Source organism: Cuculus canorus, chromosome Z, assembly GCF_017976375.1.
Source record: "Cuculus canorus isolate bCucCan1 chromosome Z, bCucCan1.pri, whole genome shotgun sequence".
Lineage (NCBI taxonomy): Eukaryota > Metazoa > Chordata > Aves > Cuculiformes > Cuculidae > Cuculus > Cuculus canorus.
The window spans coordinates 67,340,325-67,352,235 of record NC_071441.1 but is presented as its reverse complement, the minus strand read 5'-3'; the positions used below and the strand labels follow the sequence as shown (position 1 = coordinate 67,352,235).

At 56.6% G+C, this 11,911-nt stretch overlaps 3 protein-coding genes across 3 annotated transcripts; all 3 read left to right on the top strand.

Annotated features, from left to right (window-relative positions):
- Positions 1-628: 628 nt before the first annotated feature.
- LOC128850403 (avidin-like) lies at positions 629-2,378 on the top strand. The gene is made up of 4 exons (XM_054054457.1): positions 629-837; positions 969-1,179; positions 1,689-1,809; positions 2,088-2,378. Exons 1-4 carry the CDS (start codon positions 766-768, stop codon positions 2,128-2,130), a joined length of 447 nt encoding a protein of 148 aa, XP_053910432.1. The 5' UTR covers positions 629-765; the 3' UTR covers positions 2,131-2,378.
- A 145-nt stretch (positions 2,379-2,523) lies between these two features.
- On the top strand, positions 2,524-4,588 carry LOC104056596 (avidin). The gene is made up of 4 exons (XM_054054458.1): positions 2,524-2,669; positions 3,438-3,648; positions 4,110-4,230; positions 4,300-4,588. The coding sequence occupies exons 1-4, from the start codon at positions 2,598-2,600 to the stop codon at positions 4,331-4,333; spliced, it is 438 nt and encodes a 145-aa protein (XP_053910433.1). The 5' UTR covers positions 2,524-2,597; the 3' UTR covers positions 4,334-4,588.
- Positions 4,589-7,219: 2,631 nt separating this feature from the next.
- On the top strand, positions 7,220-9,654 carry LOC128850402 (avidin-like). Its single transcript, XM_054054456.1, has 5 exons — positions 7,220-7,504; positions 8,342-8,461; positions 8,568-8,778; positions 9,321-9,441; positions 9,515-9,654. The coding sequence occupies exons 1-5, from the start codon at positions 7,439-7,441 to the stop codon at positions 9,570-9,572; spliced, it is 576 nt and encodes a 191-aa protein (XP_053910431.1). The 5' UTR covers positions 7,220-7,438; the 3' UTR covers positions 9,573-9,654.
- Positions 9,655-11,911: the final 2,257 nt, after the last annotated feature.

Genomic DNA, 11,911 nt, shown 5'->3' with positions numbered 1-11,911 from the left:
TAAAAGGAATTATATAAATACATAGTGAGAGTTATTTAAGAATACCCGTGTAAATACAGGGTTTTGTGAGCTTTAAAATGTGACGTCCAAGATATTCAAGCAATGTTTATTTTTCATAAGCAAAATAATTTCCTTCCAACAAAAGCAATCTTGTGAAAAGAGCAGCAAACCCTCATGCCAGCCCCAGGCAACAAGAGACCAGGCACTTTGGATCTGTGGCTGCTTCAGTACTGGGCAGGGGGGTGTAAAAGAAAGCCTCAAGAGGAACCCAGTGCTGGGTGGGTTTGCACGAGGGTGCCTGGAGAGGAGGATCAGGGTGAGGTTGTGTGCTGCAGCCAAAACTGGGGTGCGTCAGGACACACGTCTGCAGCCTGGGCACAGCAGTGGAGTGCCAAGTGACGGGTAGAAGGTACAAGAGCTCCTGAGGGACACCCCAGCTGCCAAGACAGATGCAGGGAATTTCCCTCACTAAGCATCTATCTTGGCAGTCACTCATGTGCAGGAGCCAAGGCCTCCCTGTGAGGTGCCAGGGAACCATGAGCAAGGAGGGACAGTTTCAGCAGGTGATTATGGGAATATCTACGTGCAGCCACCCTTTCAGAAAACCAGGAACTGCAGATTTGGAAACACCCATATTGCACAATGCCCTGGTCAGAGCTGCCACCCATAACCTGGCAGCAATAAAAGGGCGAAGGAGCGAGCACTTCGGCAGAGACCTGCGAGGAGCACATCCCTGGGTACGCCAGCTGTCTGCTCGCTGCAGAGATGGTGCAAGTGACTACCTTTCTCCTGGTGCTCAGCCTGGCCCTGGTGGCTTCTGGCCTCTCTGCAGGAAAGGTAATAGCAAGGCTGGGATGCATGGGGCAGGGTGGGCAGGGAGGCCGCCTCTCCTGGGGCTGCCCAGCCCTGCCAGTCCGTCTGTGCCCAGTCTGTGCTGGGGCACCAACTCTGAGACCCATCTGTTCCAGTGCGTGCTGACTGGGCAGTGGACCAACGACCTGGGCTCCAACATGACCATTGGGGCTTTGAACGAGAAAGGCGAATTCTCTGGTTCCTACCACACAGCCGTTACTGCCACCACAAACAAGATTCAGATTTCACCACTGCAGGGGTCGCAGCACAGCACAAACCAGAAGAGCCAGCCTACCTTTGGCTTCACCGTCAATTGGCGTTTTTCAGGTATTTATCCTTTTCCAGCCTAATTGTGATGTCCCCAGAGCTCCCCCTGATCTACTTGTCATGTTTTCAGAGCTTCCCTGCCCTCCCTGCGAAGTCCGTAAGGCTCCTCTGCCCCCCTCTGTAGTGTCCCGGGTGATTCCCTGCCTCCTGCTGCAGTGACCCCAGTGCTCTCTCATCCCCTGTGCTCTCCGTGACATTCCCAGAGCTCCCCCTGATCTTGGAGTTCCTTGACTAGTGTCACATCCCAGTCCCAGGAAGCAGAAATAGTGCTGGGGCTGAAGCGTGCTGCTCTCTGCCCATCTCCACATGAGATCTCCAGCTCTCTGACACCTCCCGCCTGCTGTTCCCACCACTGCTGTTCCCACCACTGCTGTCCCCAGAGGGCAGGGACAGCCTGGATCTTCTGTCCCCTGCACCGGGACAGGCTGCAGTGCTGCTGCTCGGCACCGACCTGCCTCCCTGGCCATGCCTGGCCATGCTCAACCCCAACTCTTGTCCTTTTGCTGCAGACTCTGTCACAGTCTTCACGGGCCAGTGTTTTGTGGACGAGGACGGAAGGGAGATTTTGAAGACCATGTGGCTCCTGCGGTCCCGTGTGAACAGCATCAAGGATGACTGGAAAGCCACCATGTGAGTCCCTGTCCCTGCCCTGTCTGGGTCCCCTGCACATCCCGAGGGATTGGGGCTCTCCCGCTCCATGGTGCTCGGAGCCTGGCAGAGCTACTGCCAGTGTGGGGGTGACTGAGAATGAGGCACTCGTGCACAGCCTCCCAGGGGATGCCACCAATGTGCAAGTGCTGCTGGGGGTTGGACAATGCGGGGTGGTCATTCTGCACCACCCAGGTGCATTTGCGCTGTGCCAAGGTGCGTTTCCCAGCCTTATGTCTCCTCCCTGTGCATCTCCGCAGGGTCGGCATCAATGTCTTCACCCGCCTGCACTCACGGGAGTGAGGATGGCAGCATGGAGGTTCCCGTCTCAGCTGCACCGAGGATACAGACACTCCCCATCATTCCCCATCTCCTGCTTCTCTCAATAAAACTTTGCTGCAAATACTGTCTTGGCTCCTGCCGTGGCGTGGCTCAAAGCCCACATTCCCCCGAGCCCCCCCGCCGTGGCATCCGACAGCCTCTCCTGTCCCCGTCCCCAAACCCCGATGTGCGTCCCCTGCCGTGACCTTCAGCCCACGGCCCGGGCTCCTCCACTGCAGCCCCATCACGCTCCTTCATGAACCCTGCTGTGCTTGGCAGAGCAGGAACCCCGCTCAGTCCGTTGTGGTGGCCGACTGCCCATCTCCCACCAGGGTGGACTTTGGCAGGAGGCCCGGCATGGGCGGCCACAGCACCCCCTGCTATAAAAGGGGCTGAGCAAGCAAGGGGCAGCAGAGCCTGGGCACTGCACAGCCGCCACCGCTGCTGCCATGCGGAGCCTCAGCTGCTGCGTCCTGCTCGCCCTGGCACTGCTTGGCCCCAGCACCGCTGCTGCCAGGAAGGTAAGGGCAGCCTGGGGCAGTGCCCAGTCTGGGGGCTTCCCACTCCTGCTGTGCCATGCTGAGCTGTGCCATGCCATGGTGTGCCATGCTGAGCTGTGCCTTCCTGAGCTTTGCCATGCCATGCTGAGCTTTGCCATGCCATGGTGTGCCATGCTGAGCTGTGCCTTCCTGAGCTTTGCCATGCCATGCTGAGCTGTGCCTTCTTGAGCTTTGCCATGCCATGCTGAGCTGTGCCATGCCATGGTGTGCCATGCTGAGCTGTGCCTTCCTGAGCTTTGCCATGCCATGCTGAGCTTTGCCATGCCATGGTGTGCCATGCTGAGCTTTGCCTTGTTGAGCTTTGCCATGCTGAGCTGTGCCTTGCTGAGCTGTACTGTGCTATGGGGGTTGCGCTGCACTGCGCTGTGCCGTACCGTGCTGCGCTGTGCCATCCCAGCGCACAGTGTTTGTGGCTGAGGGGCTGTGTGCTATTGTTGTGCCCTGCTGTGCCCTGCTGTGTGCCCTACGGCCGTGCTCTGGCTGTGCTGTCCCCAGGGGTAGTGTTGTCACCTGCCTCCGGAACAGGGCACAGCCAGCACCCCCAGCTCTGCATTTACCTGCCCTGGGAGGGAGAAGCGCTGGCCCAGGTGATGCCCATGCCACTGGTCCCAGTGCCATGCACAGAGGCTCTGCCAGCCCCTGCACAAGCAGGGCATACAGCCCGGCAGGCTGGGGTGAGGGTCCTGACTCGGCACTGCCGGGGGCTCTTGCATGACCCCCCGTTTCCAGTGTGACCTGCAGGGGCTGTGGAGGAACGAGCTGGGCTCAAACGTGACCCTCTCGGCCCTGGACGCGGCTGGGACTTTCTCGGGATCCTACCACACCGCCGTAGCAGCCACCAACAAGAAGATCCTGGTGTCACCCCTCCAAGGGACCCAGCAGCACCCTGGTACCAAGAGGCAGCCCACCTTCAGCTTCACCGTGCAGTGGCAGTTCTCAGGTACAGTGGTACCTGGCCGGGCATCCCCGGGCAGCCAGCGACGCCCTGCCCGTGCTGGGAGAGGGGCAGCCCACGCGTGGTCTCCAAACCCACCCTGGCAGCCAGAGAAACCCTGCCCATGGCCACAGACTGGCCACATGCACTCAATCTTGCCGTGGGACACGGTGTGAGGAGAGCAGTCTGCCTGGGCGGGTGGCAGGGCTGCCTGTGTCTGGTGGAGGCGGTGGGGCTGTCTGTCTGCCTGTCTAAGGGAAAAGGCAGGGCAGGTGCCCATCGCTCCATTCAGGCAATGTGGCAGCAACGCACTTGGGCAATGCGGCAGAGAGGTTCATCTGTCAGCGCGGAGCATGTAGTGGCGGTGGGGGTCAGTCTGTCTGCGTGCCAGGATCGGGTGGCCCAATGCCCCCTGCCTGGAGGATGCAGGCTTTTAGCCTCCTCTTGCCCTGTTTGAACCCCGCCAGACTCTGCCACTGCTTTTGTGGGCCAGTGCTTCGTGGACCACCGTGGGAAGGAGACACTGGAGACCACGTGGCTCCTGCGCGAAGAGGTCCCATCCCGCAGGGATGCCTGGAAAGCCACCAGGTGAGCTCTGACACTCCCCACCTGCCCCACAGCCCTGCCTCGCCTCCTGCTGATGCACTTTCCCTGCAGGGTCGGCACCTCCACCTTCACTCGCATCAAGTGATGGAATCAAGGACAGCATCTGCCAGCACCCTGCTGTCCCGCTGGCAGGCCAAGGCTCTCTGCTGCCCCAGGGCCGGGCTGCGATCCCACCTGCTCCCCGCATCCTGGCTGGGAAACATTCTCACACTGCCCTGCTTCCTGCCAGCGTCTCCCGTCATGCTGCTGGTGGGCTTCCCTTTCTCATGTCTCGCTGCCCCTGCTCATGGAGCCAAATAAACCTTTCTCTGCCCAGCAGAGAGCTGCGTCCTGTGTGTCCCTGCGGTGCAAGCGGCCACTCTGGCTGTGGGCAGGGTGAGATGGGGTGTGGGCAGTGCTCCTTCGGGGGGCTGGGAAGGTCAGGGCAGGACAGCAGCTGGGTGATCCCTCTGCCAGGACGTGGCTTCAGGCCTCAGCAGGTGCCTTCTTGACTGTACACCCACCTGGGGTACATACAGAGGCCCTGTGGCAGGTGGCCCTGGACACTATCCTTGGCAGGGAGCAGCACGATGCTCCACAGCTGCGCATTGGGAGGAAGGCTGGGTGCAGGCAAGCCAGCGTGTTTGCCTGGCCTCATCCTTCACGTCTGTCCTCCAGTCTGCCCCATCTTCCCATTAAACTCCGTTTCCAGCCATTGCTCTCGCTGGGGGCGCAGTCCTGGGTGTGCGTAGGGGCCCACAGAAGGGACCATTGTCGCAAGCTGGGAGCCTGGAATGTTGGACTACTCTAAAGTCCACGCTGGATATTGGAGGGACCAGAGGAGGAACTTGGGCTCCAGAGGCAGCTACTGGGCAGACTGCGTTGCTAAGTCTAGGTAGCGGACGGGTCCCTTCTGATTATACGTATGCATGCATGTTCTTCCCTTTAACTGCCTGTCACCCCAGCAGCCCGAAAGTGGACGAGGATGGAACTCTTTTCACAAGATAACATCACCTGTGCAATAAACTTTATTTTATCAGCTCATTAGGAAAGAAATCAAGGACGTTGAATCGGGGCCCAATGCCCTTTGCACACCCCTGTCCGATACATGAACTCACTAATCCATCACTTCAGCAACCCATGAACATTCTAACTCACAAGTTTGCTAATCCACTGCACACAGTTCCTAACTTGTGTGTCCCTGAGCATCCCAGGGAGAAGCTGTGTGAGCAGGGAGAGGCGCAAAGGGCTCCAAGGAGGGAGCTGCCTGGAGGCTGTAGGGCTGCTGGGGAGAAAAGCTCTGATGGAGCAGGGACTTTGGGCAGAGAGCACTCAATGCCCTGGGAAAGCGTCAGGGCTGGTTCACCATCCTCTTCCTCTCACGGTGCACCTGTCCTTGCCCAGCCTTCCTCAGCCTCTGCTCCTCTCCCTCCATCCTTGCTGGGCTCTGGGACTGCTCTCAGCCACACCAGCTCCTGGGCACCCACATTCTTATCCTCACCTCTGCATCCTTATCCTCACCACTGTAACCTCATCCTCACCCTTTCATCCCCATTGTTACCCTTGTACCCTCATCCTCACCCCTGCCTTCCACGTGAAGCCTCTCGGTTCTTCCCTGTTGCACATGGGCACCCTTGGCACTGTGCTGACCAGCCCAGGCTCATTCTTGTGCCCACTCTCCCCAAACTCCCACTGTCACTTTCACCAGCAGCACGAGTGGGTCCCCAATGCTTTCCCAAATGCTGTGTGAGGGTAAAGCTCCAGAACTCCAGAGGGATGGTGAGGCTGGGTGCTCCAGGGGGGAGCCCTGCTACCAGAGCATGAGAACACACCTGAAAGTGGGAGTCTAGCCTTTCAACCTATTCATCACTACAAATTCCCTCTTTGTGTCTCCTGAGAAGGCAGCCAAAGGGACAGGAGATTAGGTAAGAAGCCTGCTTGCTTAACAGGGAAACAGAAACAGAAAGCAAAACCAGGGTGTTTACAGGAAGCCAGCACTGATAATGTCACCATCTCCCAGGCTGTGCCCCTCAGCTAACCCAAACATCACTCACCCTGGCCTTGCTTCCCATACATCCCTGTCCTTGATCCTTCATCATGTGTCCTGCTCCTCAGCAGCAACAGCCCACCCTGGCTTGGTCCTGCCCCTACACACACTGGTCTTTTGCTGTCTCCTGGTACGTGAGACCAGAGTAGCCACCCCATCCAATCCTGTCCTGTCCCCACTCCTCTTTCCACTCGCATGCCTGTCCCTGTCCTTATCCCCTCCTCCTCTGCTGTCTGTCACCCCGTCTCTGTCTCCACACCCATCCTTATCCTCTCCTCTGCCCTCATCCCCATTCCTGTATCCATCTCTGTCTTTGTCCCCATCTCCTTTCTCGCCCCAATTCCTATCCCTGTCATTGTCCTCAACTCTCCCCAACCGCTATTCCCATTCTATCTCCATGTCTGTTCCCATCCCCAACACCACCCTTCCCTCTGATCCTACACTCATCTCTGACAAAGTCAGTGCCCTCATTCCCATCCTCACCTCTGCCCTCATCCCCATCCCCATTCCCAGGCCCATCTCTGTCTCCATTCCCATTTCCACCCTTGCCCCTGCCCCGATATCTGCCCCTGTCGCCATCCTCACCTCTTCCCCTATTCCCACCTGCATCTCCATGTCCATTGCCATTCCCAACAGCATCCTCGGCCCTAACCCCATCTCCACCTCCATCATAGCCAGTGCCCCCATCTTCACCTCTGCCCCATCCCTATTCCCATCTAGTCCTCTTTCCCCTCTCTGTCCTCACCCGTGCCCCTCTCCTCATCCTCACTTCTTCCCTCATCTCCATTCCAGTCTTCATCTCCATTCCCTTCTCCCTCCTTGCCCCTGCCCCCATCCCTGTCCCCACCCTCACCCCTGGCCCCATCTCTGTCCCCATCCTGACCTCTACTCCCGTTCCTATTCCCATCTACAACTCGATCATTACCCCTGACTCCATCCCTGTCCTCATCCTCAGCACTGCCCCCATCCCTGTTCCCGTCTCCATCTGCACCCCCATCCCCATCTCCAGCCTCGCCCCTGCCTTCATCCCCGTCGCTGTTCCCATCGCTTCTGCCGACGCCGACACATTTTTCCGGGAAGACAGGGGGCGTGGTGGCTGGACAGGGCTATAAAGAACTGTGAAAATCACAAAAGGGTGAGATTTGGTTTCACTGCTGCAGCGGAATGAGCCGCTCCATCTCCGCCGTCGCCCTGCCTGTCGGGGTGGCGCTGGTCGCGGCGGGAAGCCAGGTGAGAGCGGAAAGCGATCCTGCTGGGAGACATGCGGAAACCCCCCGGGGGAGGATGCACGAGGGTCCTGAGGGCCAGGGGGAAACGCGTGGGAGAGCATCCCGGGGAGGGCACGGGCGGAAGATGCAGTCTTTGGGGACTTCACGCATGGGACACCCACCCTGGGGAAGGTATGGGTGGGAGATGCAGCCCTTGGGAAGGGCTCGAGTGGGATACCCACCCTGGGGAGGAGAGGGGGCACAGGTGGGAGATGATGCAGCCCTTGGGAAGGGCTCGAGTGGGAGACTCACCCTGGGAGGGAGAGGGGAGCACAGGGGGGAGAGGGGGGCACAGGTGGGAGATGCAGCCCTTGGAAGGGACACACATAGGAGACCCACCCTGAGGGGCAAAACAGGAGGGATCTGCAGCCCTTGGGGGGAACACATGTGGGAGACCAACCCTAAGGGGGGGCAGGTAGGTGGAAGCTGCAGCCTTTGGGCAGGGGCACATATGAGAGACCTGTCTGCAGGGGGAGAATCACCAGCAACAAGGGGATCCCCTACTCTGGCAAGGAACATATGTGTCGGGGCATCACACAGTTCACCTAGCAGGGCTGGAGCAGGGTTCCTGCCTGTAATTTATACCTGTCTGGGGCTCCTGCCTTTAGCTTTTCTTCTTCACCTCCCCCCGGCCGGCTCAGCTCACCCCAGGTTTTGGCTCTCCTGACTTGGCTGAGACGATGTCAACTTTATAAATCACATCTCTTAAAAACAAGTGTCTGAGTGCTCATGGGGCTCTGGAGATGCCCTGCTGCGCTGCTGCCCACACCTTGCCCCGGTGTTTTCTCTCTTTTCCAAGATCCTCTGCCATGCAGCTGAGATCCCCAGAGATGAAAAGACTGAAACAAAGGAGACAAAGGCAACCAACAGCAAGTGGTGGCTAAGCCCCAAGCAGGAACACACTACAAGGAACACCAAGGTGAGTCTGACAAGCTGTGGGTACAGGCATGGGGCTCAGCCTGTGGGACAGGGTAGGGGCTGTGTGCAGGCAGTCCCTGGGGACACGTCTTTTTGTCCTCTGGCAGTGCAACCTGACTGGCTGGTGGGAGAATGACCTGGGCTCTAGGATGCAGATATTTAAGGTTGACAGCCAGGGCAACTTCTCTGGCACATACCACACTGCTGTGTCAAGCGCCCAGAAACCCATCGAGCCATGTCCCCTTGTTGGAACCCAGCACTTGGATGAGGACGGGCAGTGCACCTTTGGCTTCACTGTGAACTGGAAGAAGTTTTCTGGTCAGTAGCTGCCACGGTGGCCATGCCTGGATAGGATGGTGGGATGGCAAGGGAGCTCAGACAGGTCCCAGTGTCCATGCAATTTCCTCTGTCCCCTCTTCTGTCCCCAGTCTATCCTTTCCTGATCTCTCCCCATGCTGGACGGTGTCATAGAATCATAGAATGGTTTGGGTTGGAAGCAACCTTAAAGGTCATCTAGTTCCATCCCCCTGCCATGGGCAGGGACACCCTCCACTAAACCATGCTGCTCAAGAACCCATTCAGCCTGGCCTTGAACATTTCCAGGAATGGGGTATCCGCTACGTCCCTGAGCAACCTGTGCCAGTGCCTCACCACCCTCACTGTGAACTGTCTGCAGGTAGCAGGACATGTGAAACTGTTTGGGCTCAGCAGCATTGAGAGTTGCTTTGACAGCATCTCCGTCGCAAAGCATTCCCCTGCAAACACTGGGACCCAAATGGGCATTAAACCCTCTAGTGCTTGTGAAGCCCCAAAAGCAGGTGGGATCCCGTTAAGGGTGCTGACAGCTACTGTTCTCTCAGATTCCACAGCTGTCTTTGTGGGACAATGTTTTGCCGGGAAAGGTGGTGAGGACATCCTGCACACCTCCTGGCTACTGCGGGAAAAGGTTGACTCCCTGCCCGACGACTGGAAAGCTACCAGGTGAGCCAAGGGACTCCCCTCTAGGCCTCCTGCCTGTTCACTGCTCAGGCACTTATATTCTGCTTCCCCACAGGACTGGCCGCAACGTCTTCATTCGGGTGGGCCAAATGGAGGAAAGAGAATCCTCTTGATTCAGCCAGGCTTCATAGGCCTGAAGAACCTGCAGCAGCTTCAATGTGTTGATCTTTAAACATAAATAAAGTTTTTTTCCTTTAAACTCAACCTTTTGCAGTTTGTGGATACGTCTGGGGAAGCTGGGCTAAAGCACTGCAGTGAGTACAGAACAAAGCTCTCACCCTGTTATTCCTGGAAGAGACTGGCTGCAAGAAAACCCCTTTTCCGTCCCAAATAGGGTGGTGCATGCCCAAAGTCACCTACCGACAACAAGTACAGGACGGCACTGGGTCTTTTCTGCTTGATGCTGACTGAGCATGGGTAAGCTGGAAGGCCCTTCTGCACCCCAAAAACCTGGCTGGAAGCCCCCCTGACTCCAAGGCAATCCTGAGACAGGCAGGTGTAGGGAGACTGTGTCCATACTCCTGGTGAGTGATGAGGGCTACTCTGTACTAGCAGCACAGTGCTGGTATCTGCAGCACATACAAGCCTCAAAACTGTTCTTAGAGAACAGTGTGTGATTTACTGGAAAGAGGACATGCAGCCAATCCAGCCTTGAGCTCCTCCCTGCCAGACCTTGCAATTTATTGTGACGGGCAGTGCTTATGCTGCCTGTCACACTTTTCAGCTGCAATGAACGATTTCCAGGAAACTCAGGTCCAGGTCTGAAACTGAAACTGTGTTCTTGACCTTTCCTGTCCCAAAACAATGTCAGATGGTGCTGTAGATCCCATGTTGGCACCCTGCCTGTGATTTGAGCAGCCTAAAATCAGGAGTGGGCTGACAGAACTGACACATCCCACTGCTCCCCTGGTTTTCTTGCCACAAATGCCGCAGGAGAGCTTTACTGACAGTGCCTGTGGCTTTAGTAAGCTTTTCGCCTGCTCTGTGTTTTAGCCTGCTTTGTTGAAGACCTGCATGTAGATTGATTTTCACGTTTTTCCCCCTTGGGTCTGCCTTCTGTTTCTGCAGTGATGCTGCTGCTTCCTTCTCAGTACTTTCCTGGAATTCCTCCAGCTTTTTCAGTTCACTTACAGCCTTTCTGAGCTGAATGTCTTTATGCCAGCCCTCTGTAACTGTGTCCTTTGTCTGCACAGCCTTTTACCTGCCTTAGAGAAACATAAAAATTAGGAAAGAGAGTGGCAGAGGTACCACAGGACTCTGCCCTCAATCCAAATCATGGCCAGCTCGGTGGTGGGGCATCCTACTAAGCCTGAAGCCTTACTGCATGCATGTTCCTGACTTTATTATTGTCTTCGTGTCAACATTTCCCTGGGGCAACGCTTCCTAGAGGCTGTGCAGCAGACCTGGGGCACCCCAGCAAGGCAGCAGCACTGACCATAGTTTTAGTAGCCTGCAAATGCTTGCAGGTAGCCAGGGTGCCAGTGAGAAACTCAGCAGTCATGGGCTGGCAGAGCTGTTTGCAAGGCCAGTTGTTGTACAACAGCACCCAGCAAGGCTGAGATGCATCCCGCATCTTGGTTTTGGGGTGGCAGTTGATAGGACATGGTGTGTCAGAGGTGCCTGCAGGCATCTGTGGGGGAGATGTGGCTGAGGATGCTTCCCTGTGGGTGTTGGAAATACAGCAGCATGATGTTTTTACCCATCTGCAAGAGCTGCTCACAGTGCTTTGCACACTGCTCATGTTTTCTATGCCTCTCTGAGCCACAAACCCAGCACTATTTGCCTCTTTCCAGCTTGGGTTCATCAGCAAGGCAAAGCTGAGCAGTAGAGACCCCTTCAGCCCCCCTGCAGACCTACCTCTGGGAGGAAGACCAGCTGCTGCTGCTGCATGGCAAGCCTTAGTCATGGTCATTCACATGCTGTGAATGCCTTCATGGAGCTCAAGGAGGCAGGAGGCACCCTCCAGTCATGCACAGCCTGTGGCTGCTGCTGTCTCTGTGTTGCACAGGATCTTGGACATCCTATTGGTTTAAAAAAGGAAAAACTAATTTATTGGGATCTTGGCATGCTCACATAGGGGATCAAACCCTTCAAACAGTCAGTCACTGTCCAGATGGAGAAGAACTCTCCATTGCAGGGGTTCTCCAGCACTTTCATGTCTTAACCACATGCAGAAGACTGCTCTATGGGAGCATTTCTGCAGGGACTAATCCTATCGAGTTTTACAAATGTCTCAACACTGAACATCTCAGTGCCCAACATCTGTCTCAGTCCAGCCATTGTCCCACCTAAGCAGATGCAGCCTGGGCGTTCCAGGTCACATAGGGACACCATGGCTCACATGTGAGCACAGACACAGCCTGGTCCCCAGAGGCACTGCAGTGATGACGAAAGAATAAATTTGATTTTCAAAACTATAACTTAATTTATAAATGAAATCCCATAGGTCCTG

Coding starts and splice junctions, on each gene's coding strand:
- LOC128850402 (XM_054054456.1), top strand. CDS start 7,439: ATGAGCCGCTCCATCTCCGCCGTCGCCCTGCCTGTCGGGGTGGCGCTG. Junction 8,462..8,567: donor ACACTACAAGGAACACCAAG/GTGAGTCTGACA, acceptor GTCCTCTGGCAG/TGCAACCTGACTGGCTGGTG. Junction 8,779..9,320: donor GAACTGGAAGAAGTTTTCTG/GTCAGTAGCTGC, acceptor CTGTTCTCTCAG/ATTCCACAGCTGTCTTTGTG.
- LOC128850403 (XM_054054457.1), top strand. CDS start 766: ATGGTGCAAGTGACTACCTTTCTCCTGGTGCTCAGCCTGGCCCTGGTG. Junction 838..968: donor CTGGCCTCTCTGCAGGAAAG/GTAATAGCAAGG, acceptor CATCTGTTCCAG/TGCGTGCTGACTGGGCAGTG. Junction 1,810..2,087: donor GATGACTGGAAAGCCACCAT/GTGAGTCCCTGT, acceptor GCATCTCCGCAG/GGTCGGCATCAATGTCTTCA.
- LOC104056596 (XM_054054458.1), top strand. CDS start 2,598: ATGCGGAGCCTCAGCTGCTGCGTCCTGCTCGCCCTGGCACTGCTTGGC. Junction 3,649..4,109: donor CGTGCAGTGGCAGTTCTCAG/GTACAGTGGTAC, acceptor GAACCCCGCCAG/ACTCTGCCACTGCTTTTGTG. Junction 4,231..4,299: donor GATGCCTGGAAAGCCACCAG/GTGAGCTCTGAC, acceptor CTTTCCCTGCAG/GGTCGGCACCTCCACCTTCA.